This window comes from Brassica rapa, chromosome A07, assembly GCF_000309985.2.
Source record: "Brassica rapa cultivar Chiifu-401-42 chromosome A07, CAAS_Brap_v3.01, whole genome shotgun sequence".
Lineage (NCBI taxonomy): Eukaryota > Viridiplantae > Streptophyta > Magnoliopsida > Brassicales > Brassicaceae > Brassica > Brassica rapa.
In genome coordinates this window covers 26524539-26544277 of record NC_024801.2, presented here as the reverse complement: position 1 = coordinate 26544277, position 19739 = coordinate 26524539, and the positions used below count along the sequence as shown (strand labels likewise).

At 38.2% G+C, this 19739-nt stretch overlaps 7 protein-coding genes and 1 long non-coding RNA gene across 9 annotated transcripts; 5 read left to right on the top strand and 3 right to left on the bottom strand.

Moving 5' to 3' along the window:
• The first annotated feature begins 472 nt into the window (after positions 1-472).
• On the top strand, positions 473-2016 carry LOC103831948 (two-component response regulator ARR15). 2 transcript variants are annotated; one of them, XM_018652803.2, is made up of 5 exons: positions 473-834; positions 926-1002; positions 1263-1340; positions 1446-1513; positions 1600-2016. In XM_018652803.2, exons 1-5 carry the CDS (start codon positions 711-713, stop codon positions 1805-1807), a joined length of 555 nt encoding a protein of 184 aa, XP_018508319.1. In that variant the 5' UTR covers positions 473-710; the 3' UTR covers positions 1808-2016. The 2 variants fall into 2 exon arrangements, with proteins under 2 accessions (XP_018508319.1, XP_009106145.2); XM_009107897.3 differs by having other exon boundaries at positions 1443-1513.
• A 222-nt stretch (positions 2017-2238) lies between these two features.
• Positions 2239-3364, top strand: LOC103831946 (NAD(P)H-quinone oxidoreductase subunit O, chloroplastic). Its single transcript, XM_009107895.3, has 6 exons — positions 2239-2537; positions 2609-2664; positions 2749-2814; positions 2881-2922; positions 3020-3079; positions 3162-3364. The coding sequence occupies exons 1-6, from the start codon at positions 2321-2323 to the stop codon at positions 3189-3191; spliced, it is 471 nt and encodes a 156-aa protein (XP_009106143.1). The 5' UTR covers positions 2239-2320; the 3' UTR covers positions 3192-3364.
• On the bottom strand, positions 3227-5381 carry LOC103831947. The gene is made up of 3 exons (XM_009107896.3): positions 4640-5381; positions 4293-4359; positions 3227-4199 (listed from the first exon to the last, which is right to left on the bottom strand). The coding sequence occupies exons 1-3, from the start codon at positions 4715-4717 to the stop codon at positions 3448-3450; spliced, it is 897 nt and encodes a 298-aa protein (XP_009106144.1). The 5' UTR covers positions 4718-5381; the 3' UTR covers positions 3227-3447.
• Positions 5382-5624: 243 nt separating this feature from the next.
• On the bottom strand, positions 5625-8385 carry LOC103831945. The gene is made up of 4 exons (XM_009107894.2): positions 7764-8385; positions 7372-7548; positions 6198-7004; positions 5625-5944 (listed from the first exon to the last, which is right to left on the bottom strand). Exons 1-4 carry the CDS (start codon positions 7776-7778, stop codon positions 5891-5893), a joined length of 1053 nt encoding a protein of 350 aa, XP_009106142.1. The 5' UTR covers positions 7779-8385; the 3' UTR covers positions 5625-5890.
• A 644-nt stretch (positions 8386-9029) lies between these two features.
• Positions 9030-12482, top strand: LOC103831944 (pentatricopeptide repeat-containing protein At1g74850, chloroplastic). Its single transcript, XM_009107892.3, has 4 exons — positions 9030-11011; positions 11161-11475; positions 11554-11661; positions 11768-12482. Exons 1-4 carry the CDS (start codon positions 9177-9179, stop codon positions 12102-12104), a joined length of 2595 nt encoding a protein of 864 aa, XP_009106140.1. The 5' UTR covers positions 9030-9176; the 3' UTR covers positions 12105-12482.
• Positions 12483-13749: 1267 nt separating this feature from the next.
• Positions 13750-15145, top strand: LOC103831943 (transcription factor MYB1R1). The gene is made up of 3 exons (XM_009107890.3): positions 13750-14102; positions 14219-14427; positions 14575-15145. Exons 1-3 carry the CDS (start codon positions 13856-13858, stop codon positions 14848-14850), a joined length of 732 nt encoding a protein of 243 aa, XP_009106138.1. The 5' UTR covers positions 13750-13855; the 3' UTR covers positions 14851-15145.
• A 269-nt stretch (positions 15146-15414) lies between these two features.
• Positions 15415-19196, top strand: LOC103831941 (probable myosin-binding protein 6). Its single transcript, XM_009107889.3, has 2 exons — positions 15415-17757; positions 17851-19196. Exons 1-2 carry the CDS (start codon positions 16260-16262, stop codon positions 18039-18041), a joined length of 1689 nt encoding a protein of 562 aa, XP_009106137.1. The 5' UTR covers positions 15415-16259; the 3' UTR covers positions 18042-19196.
• Positions 19102-19650, bottom strand: LOC103831939. The gene is made up of 2 exons (XR_625923.3): positions 19403-19650; positions 19102-19287 (listed from the first exon to the last, which is right to left on the bottom strand). It is a non-coding gene; the product is annotated as an uncharacterized LOC103831939 (long non-coding RNA).
• Between the last annotated feature and the right edge of the window lie 89 nt (positions 19651-19739).

Sequence of the window (19739 nt, the reverse complement as noted above, 5' to 3'; positions counted from 1 at the left end):
AGGGAATAAAAGAAAGCATGTTTTCACCTGATTGGTAATCTATGAGAGTAACTAAATTTTCTTCTCAAATATTTACTCTAAAAGGGATTTTCTGTCAAAACCCATACGATTTTTTTTTAGATGTTTAAGAGGAAAGAGGTAAGTAGAAGCAAGTAATATACGAGAAGAGTCGTTGTCGGATGGAGAGAAAGAGTCTTATGGAGCCCCCCGATAAGATAACGACATTAATGTTTTTTGTCTTTATCAAGACATAAACACACATTAGTAACCACTAATTGCACATATCAACATAAACAGAAAAGATAAGTAAAAAAGTAATCAATAGACAACAGTAGTTGTAAATTTACTGTCTGACTACTCTACAGAGAGGAGAGTTGTCGTTGTCAGATAAGAGAGAAAAAGAGCAGACAAAGAGATTGTAAATATATCAGAAAGGTCCCTCAAAAAAGATTTTCGACCGTGATGATACAAGATTACGTTTATCTGACAACACATGAACACATCACACTCATAGATCTATTAGATTCTCTTCACGAAACAAAATCCGATCCTCTAGATTCTCTGTGTTTTAAAAAAGAGTCCATCACCTCCCTTCTCTCTCTCTTATTTATGTAACTCCTTGTCTTAATCCTCACATTGATTAGTTGTGTCCTTCTTTGACGTTAAATATCCATCCACAACGCTTCTTTCAATTTCCTCAAGAGAAAACAATGGCACTAGGAGATTTATCTTCTTCTTCTTCTTCTACCTCGGAGTTACATGTTCTCGCTGTGGATGATAGTATTGTTGATCGTAAGGTTATTGAGAGGTTGCTTAGGATCTCTGCTTGTAAAGGTATCTCTTTCTTTTGTTTCTCTTTGTTTGGTCTCTGGTTCGGTTTCTGATTAAAAAAATACGGGTTTTGTTTATATATATATATATACAGTGACGACTGTTGAGAGTGGGACTAGGGCTCTTCAGTATCTTGGTCTAGATGGAGACAAAGGATCTTCTGGTCTTAAGGTAATGTTTTCTTTCTTTCTTTCTTCAAAACCTCTCTCAGTTTTCTGACCAAACAAACTCAAGATTGAAATATTTGGTGTTTTCTTCGCTGGTGGTTTGGCTCCCAAGAAATCCAATAGTTGAAACAATCAGGATCACAAGATTTTAACCTGTCTAAATGAAAGATCAGTTTATTTAAAAATTGACCCTTTGTGTATCATTAAGGGTTTGCTTTTGATGTATGGTTTATATGACTAGTTCTTGCAAATGATTTATTGCAGGATTTGAAGGTGAACTTGATAGTGACAGATTACTCTATGCCGGGACTAACAGGATATGAACTACTCAAGAAGATCAAAGTAAACCATTATTCTTTTTTCCATTTTTTTTTCATTATATGAGAGAAGATATTGAATAAAGCTTTACTCAACATAAACTATGTTGAATATTTTATAACCAAGGAGTCTTCAGCATTCAGAGAAATACCTGTAGTGATAATGTCGTCTGAGAACATACAACCTCGTATAGAACAGTAAGTGGCTGTTAGTTAATTATGATATTACAATAATAAATCTCAAACGTTGTTATTTGACTTTGAAATTTTTTGTGTGCATGCAGATGCATGACAGAAGGAGCAGAGGATTTTCTGCTAAAACCGGTGAAATTAGCAGATGTGAAGCGGCTTAAAGAACTCATAATGAGAGGTGGTGAAGCTGAACAAGAGAAAACCAGTAACCTTATTAGTCCTAAGAGAATCCTTCAAAACAACATCTTCTTCTTCATCATCTTCTTTATTATCACTATCACTATCATCTTCATCGTCTAATGTTGTTTCTTCTCCGGAAGATAACACTCCATCTTCCAAAAGGATGAAATTAGAATCTAGAGTTCATGATTGAGCTAAGACTCCTCTCTTTTTTTTTCCTTGGTTAGATAAGTTTTTGATTTGATATATGCAATGTTTAGATCCTTGAGGCTCACCATATGACTCTCTTTGTTATTTTAATCAATCAAGTGAACGTGGAACGATTTGTATATGATTGAGCTTCCATGCCATACATGAGTTCACTTGTATTTCATAAATAAATAAAAATCAAACATCAGACAAGAAAAAACATTATATAAAAGATAAAAATAAGTTTACTGGAAAAAATAATCCACTTGTTAAAACGTAATCCCAAAGCAGAGGAAGCTTGTTTGTGTCACTTACGTGGCACCCTATGATTGGTTCGCTTATGTCTTTATTTAGACCGTTGAGTTTTGAGAGGCCACTGCGGTCTTATCCCAAACTCTTAACAACAACACACAGAGAAATTTTCTTGGTGGTCTCTCCACTCCAATGGCTTTCTCAGCGACTCTGTCTCAGCTTTCTTCTCTTTCGACAATCTCCTCCTCACTCCCACTTTCTTCTAGAAGCTTCCCTCTTCGATCTCAGACTCAGTTCAGAGTCAAAGCAGAGGCAGAGAAACAGAGCACAGAGACTAAATCCGAAGGAGAAGCTTCGCCAGCTGCAACCAAAACCCCTAAAACTCTTCCCAAGAAACCGGTTTACTCGAGTCAGCTTCTTCACTTATGTTTCAAATGTTGAATCCAATAACAGAAACTTGATATTTCTCTTTTGAAACAGTGAAGAAGGGTCAAATCGTTCGTGTAGACAAGGAGAAGTACCTCAACAGCATCAATGTAGGGTCTAAGTTTTTTTTCTTCTTTTTTATTGAAATCCTGTTTCTGAAACGTTTTTTATTTCTTTATTTGTTGTGACCACAGTACTTATCAGTTGGTCATCCTCCTTTCTACAAAGGACTAGATTACATCTACGAAGATCGCGGCGAGGTATATAACTCGAATCCAATCCCTTATCGGCAAAGAAGTTTAATTCAGTCTTGCTAAACTTTGCAGGTACTGGACATTCGTGTCTTTGAGACAGGAGAGTATGCACTTGTAAGTTGGTTGCGACACACATTGTTTGTTCTGTTTCATTAGCAATACATAAATAAATTTATAAGCTAATGAGTTACAATTTTTTTGGAGTTATTAGGTTGGATGGGTTGGTATCCCAACCGCACCGGCTTGGCTACCAACAGATATGCTCATCAAGGTACTTAAAATTTATGAAAGTAACACTGTCCTTATAACAAACAAGTCTTGATTGTTTTCTCTGTTCTTGGTTCCTTATGCAGTCTGAGAAACTTGTTTACGAGAGACTATAGAGTCTTCAAGAAGATGAGTTTGACAAGTATCATAATGTTACCATAGTCAAAAAAGCTGTTGTGTAATGTAAAAAATGTAATGAGACTGAGTTTTACAGTAATGCATCTACCGTAGTTGCATCTCTATACCAGTCTACACTCCTTTATTCCCTGAGATGATAATCTAAACAAAACTGTTGTTCCTGATGAGAAACTGAGATACTAAAGTAAAACAAAAAGCTTATAAACGTTCCATGAAAACTCTCCTCTCTCTCTCTTAAGCTATGTCAAGTCCTTTAAACGAAGGAGACAAACGAACTGTACCACGGCCACGTTGCTGGAAACTAACTTCCCCACTGTTGTGACTACTCGTCTGCTCATACTTGTTCCTGCAAGCTGGGCAACGTCCGTCGTTCTCGTTGATCTGCTTATGGCAGAAGAGACACAGCCGAAACCCGCAAGGACATGGTAAGAAGCTTAGATCCGTTGCATCCATCCCTTCAGAGCAAATAGGACAATCACTCATCTCATCATCACCGTCACCTTCTTTCTTCTGATCAGACTTTTTCTTCTTCTTATTCTTCTTTCTACTGGTGGCGTTGTGATGAATCGCCTTCTCTGGTGAAGCTTCTTGCTTGCACTTGTCTTTATGAGGAGAAGACTTCTTTTTCCTCTGGCTATCTTCGTCGCTCTCAAAGCTGTTCAACGCATCGCTAAAGTCTTCCCAATTGTCATACGCATCATCAAAAGCTTCTTCTTCCTCTTCCTCAGTGATCTGATTAGAACAGCAGAAGCAGCCGTGCACATTCTTATTAGTATCGGAGTCTTTATTCTTGAGGACACTAGTGGGGCTACTAGCAGACAGATCAGTCTCATCGTCATCACTATCATCATAGCATCGTAATCCATCATGATGATCATCAATACTCCAAGATTCAAGGTAAGAAACTCTATCATTTACTGTTTTTCTATCAATCAGCTTGTCACGCAGAGATCTCAGCCCTGCTTCACCTACGCTTGCTCTCTTCCCTGATCAATTTCACAAACAAGTCATCATCAACATTCAAAAAAATTGATCAACAAAAACTGTAAAAAAAAAAGAAAAGATTCCACGTGTTGTACATTGGTATATCCATTGCCTGCGACGAGCATCGATCTTCCACTGCTTCAGCTTCCAAAACCAATTCGCCTGCAACGTAAATAAACGTTACATAGGTTATATACACATCCGTGACGATTCATAAGAGACATAAACTAATATATAAAGGGTTAGGACCAATCCATTAATCACCGATTAGTTTTAAATTGGAAGCCAGTAATAAAATAAACCTGAATCTAACATGCCTAAACGTTATCCACAATCACAGTCATAATCTGAGATCTATTGTCTATAATCACGCATCTTTACTCGATTCAAGAAAACGAACGTATAATGGGATCGAGCCGGAGTGAATTCGAAGAAAGCTCACCTTCCGTTTCTTGACGAAATCTCTCGAAACCGGAGACTCATGGAAGAGTTGAGAGTCTGTGACGGAATCAGCAACCATGACTAATCTCTCTTCTTTGGAGCAAGGTCAAGGAAGACACTCACGCACACACACGGGGGAGTAATGTAAGAAGAGAGAGCAAAACCTAATCGGTGGGGGAGAGAGAGAGAGAGAGAGAGAGAGATGAGAATCGGAAACTGCTCTGCAACGTTCCTTGTATTTCTCACTCTCCGAAGAACCCAAGCCTCTCTGTGTGTGTATTTAAATACGCTTAATGCTCGTTCAGTTAAATTACCTCGTTAGCCCTGGTGTTTTTTTTTTTGATTGGTCATTGTTATGACGAGTCGCTGAGAGTGCTGAGTTTGAACCTTGGACTGCAAGGCATATTATTCAACTTTTCCATAAATTATTATTATTTTTGGTCTAACTTAGTAATTGCTAGGTACTACATTTGAACACATTTTCAATATATGTGAATAAATTTTTAATCAAAGATTTAGTATAGTATATAACTCAACAATTTATTTTTAGGCCAACTTGTGATTCTTAAATTTCTTAATTCATCATACATATTATTATTTATGATCATGGATTTAAATTTTATTTTAACTAAAGAGTTAGAAATTAAAGCACAATCACAATCATTATAAATTTTAAGAATAACACTATATTGAAAGATTATTAACTGAGAATTAGCAACTACTATGAGTCTATAATTATTAATTAATAAACTCGAATCTAAATGTATTTGATTGAACAAGTCTTCCTTAGAGTAATTACAGCATGGGAAAGAAATGTTCTCTTTATGAAGCCGCTAGTAATTTTTGAATGGTCAATTATTCACTAGTTTTAAAACAGACGACTGATGACAAGTCACATATAAGTTGCCTCTTTTAGGCAGACGATGGTCCATGGTCTCTCAGTCCATATTCCCATAAATAACTTTGACTAAGTGACAAAGGATAAAGACTTCTTCGTTAGATATTATTATTCACATATAAATAAAACATAAAATGGTTTTGAGATATCATGATACAATGATACCTCTTTGACCAATCCAGGCGTAAGAATTCACAGTCCTCATCAATCCATATCAAATAAAACTTTAATTTGACTCAAAATCAAAAGTAACATTTTATATATTAGAGGAATACTTTACTAGTAACGCTAAAGCTGGCATAACCATGGACAGATAAACTGCACTTGATGATGAATAGGAACTCGAGCAGCATCCTACTGGTTGACTAGTTCTGCTGCAAAACTAGTCTTCTTCGAGAATGGTACAAGCTGCGGTCAAGAAAACAAAACAATTAAGAAACAGTGAGATGTCATCATCATATAAATAATAAACCACCCACCAAAAGGGACAAAGAGTTTAACAATGAAGGGCCATCCATTACTAGTGAAATCAGTTTTCAGACCAAACACTTACACGGCAAGACGGAAAAGTAACAAACCAGATTCTTACATGTTCTCCAGAAAACAATAATTAACTTAGTATGTATATAGAGAACTAGATGCATTGCTAATATTCACTAACCTGCCGAGCCATCTGTGCTACGCAGAGACTATCCCTAGATGATTCACCGGTGAAGCTAGGCTTCAGAGATTCCAGATAACCATCGTCTTTCTCCCCAGTCTTCTGTTTCACGTTTCTGCTCTCCTCAAAGGATGAATCTCCTTCAAGATTGCTTGAAGCCTCCTTCTTTCTCTTCCTCTTGAATGTGTACTTGATACATCGGTTCTTACTAGCAGCCAAAACTGGAGTTTCTTCACACAAAGGAGATGCCAAAATCCCTTTTTCTTCCTTCCTTGCCTCTGTTGCGCTAATCACAGTCCTTCTGTTCTGTTCATGTTCCTTCGGAGATGTGTTTTGAGACACCATTGGGTCTTTTCCATCTCCATTGACCATACTCTTCTTATCTACTGCGTGAATCATCTGTGTACATCCTTCAACCTCCCTGCGCTTTGTCAATATAGACGGAAGAGTGTGGTGACAACGATCCATGCTATCTTTAGAAGAACACCGTTTGATACTATTTATGCGAGCCAAAGATTGGTTTGTGATCCCGTTAGCCACCACCGATCCACTTTGTTCAACTGGGACAGCTCCTGATCGCTCCTGACTGCTAGAAACTGCTGCATCACTTGCTTTTCGACAAGAGACTTCCTGGTGATCACCTTTAAGATATGATGTGTTACCATTGGTAACTTTGTTGAGCTCATCATGAAGTGCTCGAAGTTCCATCCTCAGCTCCCCTACAATATCTTCAGCTTCTCCAAGCTGAGCTTCAAGTTCCTCAACCTTTTGTTGCTGCTTCAAGGACATCTCTTCTGTCTCCTTCACCTATACAAACCACAAAGAGTAGTTTGGTAACTAAAGAGTTGAGGCGCAAATGCAAAGTCGCCCACAACAGAAAGATAGTACACAATGGGGAAGGTCTTCCTCAAGTCTCTAAGATAAAATAAAAACAGCTACATCCCCACAATCGTAAAAGAATCAACTCAAAATGAGTGGTGGATACAGAACATGTTGCTAAGATATATTTAACGCTAAGCTACTCAATTGGTTTCACTTACAATCACTTTAAATTTCATCAACTATTATAGTTAGTGGATGAAGAACACAGCTCAATCTGTGAATAAACCAAACTCACAATCACACACATACATCATACATGAGAATCAAGAAAAGGTCTACACAGTTATTGTACCTTTGAATCATACATCTGTTTAAGCCTAAGCAACGTAGTGATAGCTTCGTCTTTAACCGTCACAATCTCTTGCTGATACATACGCGTCTTCTTCTCAGAAGACAACACACGCGCCGCCGCCTCCTTCGTCGTGTTGAGTATCGTATCCGCGTAGGCTCTCTTCAACGCCGCTAAGGTCTGCCAACCCCAACCAACAAACAAAGAAAAAACAAAATCAACGCAAACCTATAAATAAAAAATCAACCAAACACGAAGCTTAGAGCAAGAGACAAGGTTGTCTTAATCAGACAAAACACGGCCTAGACTCAACGAGAAGAAGAAAAAAATCACAGGGAATCGAAAGAAGGAGCTCGAGAGAGGGAGGAGATTGAGGGGTAGAGAGGTAATTATACCTCGGAGTCGCCCATTGGAGCCGATAATGCGGTTGCGGAGAAGCGATTATGAGATTTTTTTGTTTTCCGACCAAGGTCGAAGACTCTCGCCAAGAAGAAAGAAAGGCGAAAAAGGTTGGTTCTTTTTTTTTTTGTTTCTCTTTTACTTGAAGCGTCTGTCTGTTAGGAACAGAAAGTGTGAAATGACTTATATGCCCATGACGAGTCCACTTTATTACTCAAACGCCTCGGAAACGTCACGTCATCCCCCTCTGCTTTTGTAAACTGCAAACGGCGGTGCGGTTTCCCGTTTTTTGCGCCAATCTGTTCGTAATCGTTTTCACATTTTAGGCGATTACTATTTATATAGTATGTTTTTAATGCTTTTACTTACCCTCACTTCAATTTATTACCTCACTAAATTTTTATGACATGCAATGCAAACGTAACTATTTAGGTGTGGTATTTTAGTATTTATTACGTATCAGTATGCTCTCTAATAATAAGAATTGAAGAAGGAGAAAAGATAAAAAAAAATATTATGATCAAAAGTAAAAATAACAATATTTTTTAAGTCTTTAGTCCGATTATTTAACTAAAAGTTTATTAATATATTTATACTATAAAATCAGTACCGGTCCTGGTTTATGATAGACTAGAAATAAAATAATAATATTAGGTGGTTTATAAAAATTTGCCAAAAAACTAACTCTAAGAAAAAACTGCACCTAAGAGAGATTGATCCCATCACTATGAAACATTGAGGGAAGAGCTGTTTCCAACTGATCTATAGTGAACTCACAGAAAATGAAAGTCGGAATTATTGATAATAATTTTACGCCGGAAGCGTATGCTTCCTCCGCTTCCTATCAGGGCAAGTATTGTATAAAATCTATATTCTGAGTTTCAAATATGATTTATTAATAATTATGCAGATTAGTTTCAAAATATGATTCATAAGTATAATTTTTAATATATATTTTATAAAGTGGCTTAAGATTGGTCAAATAGAATCATGAATTATTATAAAATTACACCCAAAAAATGAATTATCATAAAATAAATAGAATGATTGGTTTAAATAGTATTTTTCATAAATTATAACAAGATGAATCATGGGTAAAAAATATATTTTTCTTGTGGATACTTTAATTTATTAAGCGATAAATTTATCCAACCGAATTTCAATCTAACCAAATGTAAACCGGCAAGCATCATATAAACCGAGTAAAAAACCGGTTGGTTCCTCGAGACTGTTATCCACAATAAGAATCCACGTGTCTTCTTCAAGCGCCCTCCCTCTCCTTCCATTTCTTCCGCCATTTCACCGAGAGAAGAAACCTCTTCCGGGGTGAGAAAACTCGTCTTTCAAAAAAACCCTCTCTTCATCGAATAAACGTCCGTTAACTTACTGAACAAGCCGTTAATCTCAAAATGAACCTCGCAATCCCCAATCCCAACTCACACCACCTCTCCTTCCTCATCCAGAACTCCACCTTCATCACAAACCGCAGGCTCTTCGCCAACAACCCCAACCGCCTCACCTTCCTCTCCGGCGGGAAACGACCCTCCTCCGTCGCCAAAATCAACGCGAAGACGAAGGATCTCGTCCTCGGGAACCCCTCCGTATCCGTCGAGAAGGGGAAATACACCTACGACGTCGAGTCCCTAATCAACAAACTCAGCAGCCTCCCGCCGCGCGGCAGCATCGCTCGGTGCCTCGACATATTCAAAAACAAGCTCTCCCTCAACGACTTCGCGCTCGTCTTCAAGGAGTTCGCCGGCCGCGGCGACTGGCAGAGGTCCCTCCGCCTCTTCAAGTACATGCAGCGGCAGATCTGGTGCAAGCCTAACGAGCACATCTACACCATCATGATCTCGCTGCTGGGAAGAGAAGGCTTGCTCGACAAGTGCCTCGAGGTGTTCGACGAAATGCCGAGCCAAGGCGTGGCGAGGAGCGTGTTCTCTTACACGGCGTTGATTAACGCTTACGGTAGAAACGGACGTTACGAGACGTCTCTCGAGCTTCTCGAGAGGATGAAGAGCGAGAAGATATCGCCTAGTATATTGACTTATAACACTGTGATAAATGCTTGTGCTAGAGGGGGGTTAGATTGGGAAGGTTTGTTAGGTTTGTTTGCGGAGATGAGACATGAAGGGATACAGCCTGATATCGTGACTTACAACACGCTGCTTAGCGCTTGTGCTATTAGAGGATTGGGGGATGAGTCTGAGATGGTGTTTAGGACTATGAACGATGGTGGGATTGTTCCGGATTTAACTACTTACAGTCATCTCGTTGAGACGTTTGGGAAGCTGGGGAGGTTAGAGAAAGTGTGTGATTTATTAAATGAGATGGCTTCAGGGGGGAGTTTGCCGGATATCACTTCTTACAATGTGTTGTTAGAGGCCTATGCTAAGTCCGGGTCTATTAAGGAGGCGATGGGGGTGTTCCATCAGATGCAGGCGGCAGGGTGTACGCCGAACGCGAATACTTACAGTGTTTTGCTGAATTTGTTTGGACAGAGTGGGAGGTATGATGATGTTCGGCAGCTTTTTCTCGAGATGAAGTCTAGCAATACGGATCCTGATGCTGCTACGTACAACATTTTGATTGATGTTTTTGGGGAAGGTGGGTATTTCAAGGAGGTGGTGACTTTGTTCCATGACATGGTGGAGGAGAATATTGAACCTGATATGGAGACATACGAGGGTATAATATTTGCTTGTGGGAAGGGAGGATTACACGAAGATGCGAGGAAGATTTTGCAGTATATGACGGCTAAGGATGTGGTGCCAAGTTCCAAGGCGTACACTGGGGTTATTGAAGCGTTTGGGCAGGCTGCTTTGTATGAAGAAGCACTCGTTGCTTTTAACACTATGCATGAAGTGGGAAGCAATCCGAGTATCGAGACATTCCACTCGCTGTTGTATTCTTTTGCAAGGGGAGGACTGTTCAAGGAGTCGGAGGTGATTTTGTCTAGGTTGGTGGATTCTGGTATTCCCAGGAACAGAGATACTTTCAATGCGACAATAGAAGCCTACAAGCAAGGAGGCAAATTTGAGGAGGCTGTGAAGACATATGTGGATATGGAGAAGTCAAGATGTGATCCTGATGAGAGGACGCTTGAGGCTGTTTTAAGTGTGTATTCTTGTGCACGACTTGTTGATGAGTGCAGGGAGCAGTTTGAGGAGATGAAAGCTTCTGATATACTACCCAGTATCATGTGCTACTGTATGATGCTGTCTGTTTATGGAAAAACCGAGAGGTTAGTGCCTTCACACCAGTATCACGCTCTATCTTATGTTGTCTTTTGTGTTCCTACATGGCCAGGCATTGGAGAGACATGCTAGTGTAACATAGCACCCTTGTTGATTTTCTTGCAAATAACTTGCATTTTCCATTTTTTTTTTTCAGGTGGGACGATGCCAATGAGTTACTGGAGGAGATGCTTTCAAACAGAGTATCAAATATTCATCAAGTTATCGGGCAAATGATCAAGGGAGATTATGATGATGACTCAAATTGGCAGATAGTGGAATATGTCTTAGACAAACTCAATTCAGAAGGATGTGGTTTGGGAATAAGGTTTTACAATGCTCTTCTGGATGCTTTGTGGTGGCTGGGCCAGAAAGAGCGAGCTGCAAGGGTACTCAATGAGGCAACAAAACGTGGAATTTTCCCTGAGTTATTCCGGAGAAACAAACTTGTGTGGTCTGTTGATGTGCATAGGTAGGTTAAGATCCCTACGCTGGCCTCGTTGGTTGAGTACCAGTCAATCTAATTATTGTGGTTTTCGATATTCTGCAGAATGTCAGAGGGTGGCATGTACACGGCGCTATCTGTTTGGCTAAATGATCTAAGTGATATGCTTGTAAAGGGACAGGATATTCCTCAACTAGCTGTTGTTGTTTCAGTGTAAGTACTTCGTTGCTGGCTAGCTCGTTTCATTATGCTTCCGAGCGTTGTGCTTTTAACTTGTCTTTTGCCTTCTGTAACTTATTTTACTTTCTGAATTTAGCAGACGGGGACAGTTGGAGAAAAGCTCTGCTGCAAGAGAATCTCCCATCACGAAAGCTGCTTTCTCCTTCTTGCAGGATCATGTCTCGTCGTCGTTTTCCTTCACGGGATGGAACGGAGGTCGCATTATGTGCCAGCGATCTCAGCTCAAGCAGTTACTTTCTACTCAAGAACCAACTTCAGAAGAGTCCCAAAAAAGTAGCCTAGTCGCTTTAACAAACTCGCCAATCTTTTCTGCTGGAACAAGAACTTCAACAAGCAGTGACACGAACAACAGCAGCGGTAACCCTTCCCAAAGAAGAACTAGGATGAAAAAAGAACTAGCGGGAAGCCCAGCTTAACCGGTTTGGGTAATTTTCAGCAACCAAAGGCCTCTTCAGTCTTTCTCGATCTAGACTGGTTGGTAAAAACCGTGCTTCTAGTCATTCACCTGCACTCCACGTCCATGATAATATGTTGTCGTGCCAAGCAGTAGTGTCAGCCTCTGATAGACAGAAGAGTCCATATAGGAAGAAGATAAATGGTCGTCTTAGTTTATATGCAGAAGTGATGCTACAAAATGTCAAAGTAGCAAACTCTTATCTTTTGATGGAACTGTTAGCCAGACCCATGATTTTGCAGCCATAGATTTATGTTTTTCTTTCATCTGTCTTTCTGGTTACTATTGTGAAGCTAAATGTTGTTGTAATATAGCAAAGCTCTAGTGTTTGCTTGTCACATCTGTGATGGTCTGTCACTATCTCCCAATCTAACTTATTACACACCAATGACCCAGTGGCCTGTGTTTAAATTGGAACACACAACAACTCCACTCGTCAGGATAAAGAATAAACTAGTTGATATGCAAGATTCTCCTTCTGGCTGATCATCTGCTTTCTCTCTCTTTCTCATGTTTATTTTCTGATTTAGGAAAGTTACAGGCAAGCTTCTCATCCAAATTGGTAAAAAAAGAGGAAAAATTAAGGAGAAAGGAAAGCTCTTCCTTTAGTGCTTTACACACTACTCTTAGGTCTGCACTTTGTGTGCATAAAAGTAATGGTGTCTTTGCTTCCTAACCGATGCTAGTGCCTTGTGTGTTTTTGCTGTCTTCCAAAACTATTTACCAAAATTATCTGGATACTTTTTAGTTTTTTTTTCCCCCTATAAATCTCAAAAAATAAACAACATTATATATATTGTGATTATTTCGCTTATCCTAACATTCTTTAAGTATCACCTCTTTAGTTAATGTTGCAAACTTGCAGTTGTGAATGATCAATGAATGATGATCAAAACACCTTATGATGCTCTTGATGTTTATAGTCAAATTAGGTCCAAACACCATTTTAGAAATTAATCTTAAAGTCAACTAAACTAGGCTATCAAAAAAATTTAGTTAGATGAAATAATTTTTGGTAGATTTGTACTCTGTATAAGTTATTATAAATTCAGAAAGGATTAACCCGTCTCCAAGGTCAAGGATTTACCTGTCTCCAAGGTCTTTTTAGAGATCTACTCAAGGATAGACAAGATATAGTTGTTTATAAAATAAAGTACTAGGTTGTAGCTGTAACTTGATATTATAAGAGCGAGAGTACAGAATCATTTCAGAAGCTGACTATTTTTCTAACATCAAGTTGCATGCGCTTAGGAAGGGACATTGAGTTGACCAGATTCGTATAGTACAATTACAACCCTACATTTTTAGCATAAACAATTTACAAGGGTAAAAGGTTGCATATTGTAACATTTTTTATACATACGATAAGATATCTTAAACTAAAACAATAGCTGGAGACCTTAATAAACCTATGATATCTAGTCAGCAAAGAAATAAAAAAAGTCTATCCGAACGAAAAATGGGTAGAGAGACAGGCAGGTTAAGATAGAAAGATAACACAGACGAATAGTAATTGTACACGTGTCATATGATACCATCACCAGCAACTACAACATGCAATAATTTAAGAAAGAAGCACGTGGTTTTTGGCTTATAAAAGGCAAAGCACAGATCTACTCAACACCACCACCACTCCATTACCATTATTTGCTTTGTACTTTTGATTCCTTGACGTTGTAAGAAGGAAAACACCACCAGCTCCGGGGTAATAACATGGCGGATGGTAGTAGTTGTTCGTCGGATTCAGGCTGCATCAGTAGAGAGATCATGCTGTTTGGTGTCAGGGTGGTTCTTGATCCGATGAGAAAGAGTGTGAGTTTGAACAACTTGTCTGAGTACGAGCAGACGGAGGAGATCCCAAAGATCATCATCGCCGAGGATGAAAAGAACAAAACCTCCTCCGGTTACGCCTCCGCGGACGACGCTGTTCCGATCTCTTCTAGCCGAGAGAGGAAACGAGGTACTGTCTTAGATTTAGATGTAACTAAACATGCTTTTGTCAAAGAAAAAAAAAATTATATTGATTAGAGATTTGTCTTAATGTTGACTTTTGTCTTGTTTTTTTTTCTGAAACAGGAGTTCCATGGACAGAGGAAGAGCACAAGCTGTTCTTGCTTGGGCTGAAGAAAGTAGGGAAAGGAGATTGGAAAGGAATATCTAAGAACTTTGTCAAGACCAGGACGTCTACTCAAGTAGCTAGTCACGCTCAGAAGTATTTCCTCCGGCGAAGTAATCTCAACCGTCGCCGGCGAAGATCTAGTCTTTTCGACATGACAACTGACACGGTAAATTGTTTGGCCTTAATATAAATTGTTAGGTTTAAAAAAAAACTTAGTTAAAGAAGTCTTGAAGATAGAGAATCTATATATGGTGACTATTGGTTACTAAAATATTAAGCATAACAAACAAACATTGATTTTTTTTATCATCAGGTCATGCCCATGGAAAAAGATCAGATGCTTATGCATGAGAACATGTCACAACCATCTTCTCTTGTACCTGAGATCAAGATGCACCCGGTTATGCAAATCTTTCCTGAGTTTCCGGTACCAGCATCTGGTGGTAATGCATCAAGGAACCATCTGGTACCATTTACTTTTCAAGCACGGCCTGAACCGATCTCTCTCAGCCTCACACTAGCCTCATCTAATCTTAATGACCCGTCTTCCTCAAGGCAATCAGCATTCAACACGATTGGAGTTGCTTAGAAAAACCCCCCAAAAGGTTGAATCTGCAACACACACGTTGTTTGTTTCTCTGTTGTACAGATAGGTCTTGAGATTTTCTTATGTATTTGGCTGAAGAGACCTGTGTCAAAAGAAGAATAATAGACAGAGGAGTTTGGAGGATAGTTTCTAAGTTTGGTTTTTAGGGTTTCATCATCATCTTTTGTTTTGTTTTTTTTTTTTTTTTTCCTTCCATGCTTGGAAGTTGTTGTAATACTACTTACCTGGTCATTCGTGTGGATCTATATCAAAACTTATAAAAACTATATTAACGTTATATTTCATTCATGTTCTTGCAATATATATATAAAAAAACAGAGTCGTACTTGCTTCTCATGTGGTGGCCATCTCTATCAATACTTGGTGATTCATATTTCATGGGGGGGGTTTCAGGGTTATATTATAATATATCTGATGTCCATATAGAGATAAGGTGTTGTAGGGTTCGTGGAATAATGTCATTATCTTTAATGATTCCAATAATGTCTCATGTTATTGGTTACCTCCATTATAGTGGAGCTTATTGTTGTCCCATCAAAATCCAGATTCTTTTTAAAAATATTTTTTAGTGTGGGATGATTAGGTACATTACCTGTTTCGTAAGCAATAATCTTCCAATCAGAGAACATGATTCCCATTCATTAACCAACCAATCAAACAGCATCGCATACATGTGTTAGATGTTTTTTTTGGGGGTAAAATGCCCTTAGAAATCTCTATAATAGAATTCATCTATTTTTAGTAAAATATAAAGAAATATTTTTGTTTGTTTCTATAGAGGTAAAAATAATATTTTCTATACTTTCCCTTATAAATAGAGAAATTTTATTATAAAGACATACGTTAGAATAAATTCAATTCTATAGTAGAAATTCTTTATTTTGGAAGAAAGTACAAAGATGAAAATAATTAAGATGTGTTCAAGATGATCTAAGATGTTTTGTCCGCGTGCGAATAAGTTATTGTTCATACATATAAAAAACATTTATAATAAATTAAATATCAAATTTCTTACATACAAACAAAGTTTTTCATCGTAATAGAAATAATTATTGCGTAAATAAACTTGAAAAATTCATGCGTTTGCAATATTTAATATAAATAAAATATTAAATTTTAATATATGACAAAAAAAATCTTTCATAAATAATAGTATTAGATAGTCTCATGTGTTGGCATATCCTCTGTTTTGGTCGTGTATGGTTGTAAAGTTCTTGTCTCGACACTTGTATCTCTAAACTTGTCAATTTCAATCCATCGTTCCAGTCTAATATACTCTGTTTTAGAGTCTCACAACCCATAAATAGAAACACAAGTCACAAAAGAGGGACAGATAGAGATCACCATCTCTGTTTCTTGTTGATTTATTTAACCAATTTGATCTCACATGCATGATTACACAATTGCTCTGTTTCTTCTTGTTCTTGTTTCTTCTATTACAAGCAACAATGATCTTTAAACGCTCTTTCAAAAACTTCGTTGAACAAGAACTCGGATCTTTCCCTAAATTCCTCATCTACACCGTCCTCGAATGGATTCTCATCACCGCCCTCTTCGTCGACGGGGTTCTCGCCTTTCTATCAAACCAATACGCCAGATTCTTCGATCTCGACGCTCCTTGTCTCCTCTGCACAAGAATAGACCACGTTCTCGTCCCTAGGGATCCTCATTTCTATTACAACGACTCGATCTGCGACTCTCACAAGAAGAAAGTCTCTTCCCTTGCTTATTGCCACGTCCACAAGAAACTCTCCGAGATCAAACACATGTGTGAAGGATGTCTCCTCTCTTTCGCTACCGAGAAAGAATCTGATTGTGATACGTATAAGTCTCTCATTGGGATCTTACATAAAGATCTTGAGGTTCTTATAGAAGATGAAAGAGATCTTCCCTTGGGGCTCAAGAAACAGGACGATCTTGTTCAGACAACAACAACACATCTGATAGATTACAAGACAGATAGCTTGAAACAACATTGTTCGTGTTGTGGAGAATTATTGAAGACGAAATCTGAAAAGTTCTTAAAGAAGAACAATTCTTTCCTAGCTCCTGCTCCTTCTCCTAGGGTTTCGTACAACAAGCTGTCTGAAATTAATGAGTCTGAGTTTAAGGACTTTGATGTGGAGGAGAGAACACCGAGTTTTGTAAGAGGAGGCAACAAGTTCTTTGGGGTTCCTCTGTCTGATTCAGCGCAAAACAGTCCAAGATGGTCCGTTAGATCTCTCAGGAAACCCCCCTCTTTGGATAAGATTGAGATACCTGATTCAAACGGTGAATCCATCCTTAATCAGCTCAAGAAAGAGGTTCGTTTGGACAAGAAGTCACTGATAGATCTGTACATGGAGTTAGATGAAGAGAGAAGTGCTTCAGCTGTTGCAGCAAACAACGCAATGGCTATGATCACAAAGCTGCAAGCCGAAAAATCGGCTATTCAAATGGAGGCATTGCAGTACCAAAGAATGATGGATGAACAAGCTGAGTATGACCAAGAGGCTTTGCAGTCTATGAGTAGTGACTTGGCGAAGAAGGAAGAGGAATTTAAGGAACTTGAAGCTGAGTTTGAGGCTTATAGAGAGAGGTACGGATGTTTGACTGATGATGAAGCCTCGGGAGATGAGTTTCTTGAGGAACAAGGTAACGCTAGGGCAGATGATGAAGGCGCAGGAGATGAGTTTCTTGAGGAACACGGTAATGCTAGAGCAGATGATGACTGCCAAGAAACCAAACCAGACTCTGACTTTGAAGATTGTTCTTCAAATCAAGAGGAGGATGTAGAAAACGTTGATCAAAATAGGTCTTGTAAATCCGAAGAATCTGGACTTTTGGTACAAATGAAAAGCTCAGAGCAGTCTACTGAAGTGAATGGTGCATCTGCAGAGGAAGAGAAAGGTATGAGTTTAAGAATTTTACTTTGTGTTCTTTATTTATTCTGATGAGAAAACCTTTTCTTTATGTTTGTGTTGTTGTGATGAAATTGAGCAGGAAGTGTAAGCAAAGAAGGGATAGTAAAAGAGCTTTCGGAGATCACAGAGAGGCTAAGTGCGCTTCAGTCAGATGGTGAACTGTTGAAACATATTGCAGATGTTAGTGAAGGAGAAGCAATGCTATTGCAAATATCTCAGAACTTGCACATGCTTCGTAGTAGTTTTGTTGCTATGCCTTCAGAATCATGAACTTGTTGTAATAATAACATCATTTTGTTGTTTCTTGCATAACAAGAAAGCTTCTAAACCCCATTGTATTAACTTGAAAACATTTCTTTTATTATTATTATTAGTTACTAAATATTTTTAGAGTTTCTCCATGAACGTAAATTGGATTGCATTAGGGTTGAGGTCTGATTGGTTGAAACGCAAATTTGTTTTCTTTTATTGTCCATGAAACCAAAAATTTAGTTACATTCAGACCTAACTTACTTGGCCTAAATGAAAACCAATAGTACTACACCAATTTGTACCCAATTCAATCTTTCATGTGTCTTCCTCAAACACGTCTTACCTTATCCAATCTAGTCATAGGGTTGATCCAAGACAACCCAGTTTTCTAAGGCTATATAATCTAACAATAAGCATGGTGACTTATCATCAACAACAACATCGTCATCATAACTCCAAAGCAATGGCTAATAGTCCAAAAAACCTTCTTCTCTCTCTCTCGAGTGTTTTAATCCTCCTTACACACTGCATCATTCACAGGCTCACAGCCTCTTTCCAATCATGCAGTCCCATTACGTGTATTGCGCTTGTCTGACCCTGTAGAATAAATATTGTAGAGCTTGTTTATGATACTGAGTCCACTACTACATATAAATAGATTCCTTGTGAGACATATTATGGGCTTATGTCACATTTGACACACATACACTTACATTCGAATTATTGAAAGGGAAATTGCACCCTATATACATGAAAAAAACTTAAATACACTAACTAACCAAAATCTTCACCTCTCTCCTACTTTTTCTTCCTATCTCTTTCTACTTTCTCTCCCAAAATCTAATTTTCATTTTTTTTTGGTTATTTGGCAAATAAGCCCTTATTGAAATTCGTATAATATAACACAACAATAATTTTCATTGGAAACTGGAAGAATCTTAGAGCAACATTATTGCTGGGACAAATTTTAGGTATCTTAGCATTTTTTATTATTATTTTTTGAATAAGAGATATTGTTAAGAGACAATGTTAAATATACAGATTATTGGTAGAAACTTTTATGTTGTCTCTTAGTAAAAAACATATAAAAGAACCCTAAATTAAGAACAACAAGAACAAGAACAGAACAACAACGTTTGCTTATATAACAGAACAACAATAACAGAACAACAAGAACAAGAACAGGCCACACGGTTTCAACTTAATTTTAATTGAACAACAACAGGCCACTCGTTTTAATTGCCAACTTGCTTCAACATTAAATCTGCATCAACATACAGATATTACATGAGTGATAATTTCGTATGTGAAAAGAACCTGCAGACAGAATCCAAACAAATAGACGAATTTGGGATGATGCAGAGTGCAAAAGTGATTACCTTTAACAGGATCACCATCGATACAATCCAACCCGCTTTCACTACCGGAAGCTCTCTCCTCCGCAGCTTCATCTCAGCTCTCCTCCGAAGCTTCTCGTCTCCTCCGAAGCTTCATCTCGTCTCTTCGTGCTGTCGTCGGATTGGAGGTTCCAACCGGGAGAGAACTTTCGCGCGAGAGAGAGAAGAGATAAACGACGAAGAAGGAACACACCTCCTCTGATCTCTCAAGTGCCTACGCGTGTCAACAAGAAACGCCTCATTTTGTCCCTAATTAAAAGACGTTTCTTCCATAATTATATATTTTTTATTTATTTTTTAATTCAAAATACGTTAAGAG